This window comes from Papaver somniferum, chromosome 9, assembly GCF_003573695.1.
Source record: "Papaver somniferum cultivar HN1 chromosome 9, ASM357369v1, whole genome shotgun sequence".
Taxonomy (NCBI): Eukaryota; Viridiplantae; Streptophyta; class Magnoliopsida; order Ranunculales; family Papaveraceae; genus Papaver; species Papaver somniferum.
This window is the reverse complement of record NC_039366.1, coordinates 49,871,475-49,874,738: the sequence shown is the minus strand read 5'-3', so window position 1 is coordinate 49,874,738 and position 3,264 is coordinate 49,871,475. Positions and strand designations below refer to the sequence as shown.

General features: G+C 37.1%; 1 protein-coding gene across 1 annotated transcript; it reads left to right on the top strand.

The window, feature by feature from the left end:
- Positions 1-544: 544 nt before the first annotated feature.
- On the top strand, positions 545-2,829 carry LOC113308340 (aquaporin PIP2-2-like). The gene is made up of 4 exons (XM_026556813.1): positions 545-943; positions 1,067-1,362; positions 1,809-1,949; positions 2,060-2,829. Exons 1-4 carry the CDS (start codon positions 640-642, stop codon positions 2,177-2,179), a joined length of 861 nt encoding a protein of 286 aa, XP_026412598.1. The 5' UTR covers positions 545-639; the 3' UTR covers positions 2,180-2,829.
- The last annotated feature ends 435 nt before the right edge of the window (positions 2,830-3,264 follow it).

Here is a 3,264-nt window from a genome sequence, read left to right as displayed (position 1 = left end):
TCATTCTCATTCTTCCTCTTTAACCCAAAAGAGAGAAAAAGAAAAAGGTTGTACTCAACATCCTAAAAAAAGACCGTTAATTCGGAATTTAAGACGTTCAAACAAGTAAATTAAACATAACTACATTCTTACTTGAATTAGAATTTTTCTGAGTCACCCTTTGTCTTATTCTCCTTTTGAAATTAGGGTTTCTTTTCCGCTCTGTTTAAGCCCAAAAGACAAAACATAGTCAAAGTCCCATTAGGTTTTTAGTTCAATTAATTGGTCTGTCTGTGGAAGTAGAATATTTGGTGTTTAAATTTGCAACTGACGGATAGATATACAGAAAATCGGAAAAGATCAAAAGAAAATAAAGTTAACAGTAGTTACAGCAACAGTACAGAGATCTAGAAAGAGAAAGAGAGTGGAGGGTGGATGATGATTAATGGGCCCATGAAAACGAAGTAATAGTGGGAAGGAAGAAGGGTAATATGGTCGGCAAAACTAAATTATTAAACCTAATCTGTCTCCTTCTCATTTCTCCATTCTTACACCATAAATACTCTTATAAATCTTCCTCTTCTCCATACTCATCTCACTATCTCAGAAACCAAACAAACATCTCTCATTCTCTCGGTAGTTGCTCTCTAGTTTTCAAGTATGGGTAAAGATATAGAACCAAGTCATGAGCAGGGAGGAGGATATTCAGCAAAAGATTACCATGATCCACCACCAGCACCATTTTTGGGTATTGAAGAACTAACGAAATGGTCATTTTACAGAGCTTTGATAGCTGAGTTTATTGCTACTCTTTTGTTTCTTTACATTACTGTTTTGACCGTTATTGGTTACAAGAGCCAAATTGCTGGTGGTGATGACTGTGGTGGTGTTGGTATTCTTGGTATTGCTTGGGCTTTTGGTGGTATGATCTTCGTTCTTGTTTACTGCACTGCCGGTATCTCTGGTAAGTTCATACACTCTCCGAAATCTGCCTCATTTTTTTACACTGATTTGAGTTTTAACTAGAAAGTCCCTCCTCTGTTTACCTATACCTTTTAAAACTCACCAAAGTTTCTCTAATGCGCAGGAGGACACATTAACCCAGCAGTAACATTTGGGTTGTTCTTGGCAAGAAAAGTATCACTAATTGGGGCAGTATTGTACATGGTAGCTCAGTGTTTAGGTGCAATCTGTGGGGTTGGCTTAGTTAAAGCCTTCCAGAAATCTTACTACGTTCGATTCGGAGGTGGAGCCAACGAACTAAGCGATGGATACAGCACAGGAACAGGATTAGCTGCTGAAATCATCGGTACATTCGTTCTTGTCTACACCGTCTTCTCAGCCACTGACCCAAAGAGAAGCGCCAGAGACTCCCACATCCCGGTATACATCTAAATCCAAACGTTTTTAGCATTCTGTTTTTTCGGTTTATTCTGTGGTTCTGTGACATTCTTATAAGTACTGTAGTCTGTTAACTTTGACCTCTTTGAATGGTCAGTATTGCCTTGGCGCATTTTAGTCTGCTTCACTGTACACTTACTTTGATACGGTATATCTATCCTCTGGAGAAAAGTCCTTTGGCAACACTCAGAAAACAAAAGGACTTTTATAGGACCTACCTTTAAAAATTCTCCATGTGCCCTTCATCTTTCTATGAGGTTTTATACCTTTAAATAATGTCCGCACTTTGTGAATTTTATGTCCCTTTTTCGTGCATTTGATTACTCCCTAGTTAAATAACTCCGTTTTGTGTGGTGTAGAAATGTTGTGAGATAACGAGTTCGAAGCGTAATATCTGATAAACCTCTATTTTATTAAACTTTATTTAGGTTTTGGCACCTCTACCAATCGGATTTGCTGTGTTCATGGTACATCTCGCAACTATCCCCATTACTGGAACTGGTATTAACCCAGCTAGAAGTTTCGGAGCTGCTGTGATTTACAACAAAAACAAAGCTTGGGATGATCAGGTATGTATAAATTAAGGTTAATTATGTAGTAGTTAAATAAAATGTTAAGTAGTTATGGTGTTTTTAGTTTCGAATAACAATGTGTTTGTTTTGTGTTTTGATTACTGTAGTGGATATTCTGGGTGGGACCATTCATTGGAGCTGCCATTGCTGCATTTTACCATCAGTTCATTCTCAGGGCTGCAGCTGTTAAGGCTCTTGGGTCCTTCAGAAGCAATGCCCACAACTAAATTTCCTTTTATGGCAGTGTTTTGTGAGAGAGATGAAAATTAATGAAGGCAAGAGAGTGAGAAAGGCTTGAAGAGTCCTTTTAGTGGAACTGTAGATATGAATCATTTGGAAAAGAGGAAGAAAAGGAAGGGCGTTATTGATTAATTCTCGGGACATTTTGACTCTGGGTCCCGTAAAATGGTATACCTTTGCATTTGGAGCCTAACTTTGTCCAGCTTTGAGTTTGGGTCCCGGTCAAAGATTGACTATTCTTAACCATCCAACAATCAGTTAAATATGAGATATTTTAACAAAAATAAAACGTTTTCGTTAGTCATTTCACTGTCTTGGATAACTTGGTAGAGTTAGTAAATAAATAAAAAGTAATATTTTCGTTAAAATAACCCATATTTAACTGATTGTTGGATGATCACGAATATTCAACCTTTGACCGGGACCCAAACTCAAAGCTGGACAAAGTTAGGTTCCAAATACAAAGGTATACCATTTTATGGGACCCAAAATCAAAATATCCCTTAATTCTCTCTTCACTCCTTTGTGTTTCATTTCAATTAGTTATCTCTCTTTTGGTAATTTAATGTATGTATCTATTTATGTTGGTGTTGTGATCTTTTTATTTTCGTACTTTGTTAATCAATGATGAGTTCCATCTAATTTGAGAAAAATGAAGAGATCTATCTTTTTTGTCTATCATTTACTCTATGTTTTGGCTTGCTTGGAGTAGCAGCTAAGTTTACTTTGATATCAAGTGTTATTTCATTCTGCACAATAATATTGAGTCCATGGGCTTAACTAACATCGAAATCGGCATGGAAGGTTAAGGTTGTCCAAGATCTTAGATAACTCATATAATGTGGAATTTATTACAACATGCTCTTCACGTGTAGCCTCGCTGGGTCTAACACGTTGACAAAGTAAAAATCAGGTGCCGCAAAGTAAAATATGCAGTAAAACGACTCGACACGAATTATCTTTGCTCTGATACCATATTGAAGTCAATGGGCCTAACTAACCCGCAAAAACCGGCTTGCAAGGCCAAGACTTATAAACTACTGGATCTTAGATAACTCATACAACGTGGAAC

What these genes read in the sequence shown, in the direction of transcription:
- LOC113308340 (XM_026556813.1), top strand. Translation starts at nt 640, where the DNA reads ATGGGTAAAGATATAGAACCAAGTCATGAGCAGGGAGGAGGATATTCA. An exon ending in CTGCACTGCCGGTATCTCTG is followed by an intron (nt 944 to 1,066) that starts GTAAGTTCATAC and finishes TCTAATGCGCAG; the next exon opens with GAGGACACATTAACCCAGCA. An exon ending in CCAGAGACTCCCACATCCCG is followed by an intron (nt 1,363 to 1,808) that starts GTATACATCTAA and finishes AACTTTATTTAG; the next exon opens with GTTTTGGCACCTCTACCAAT.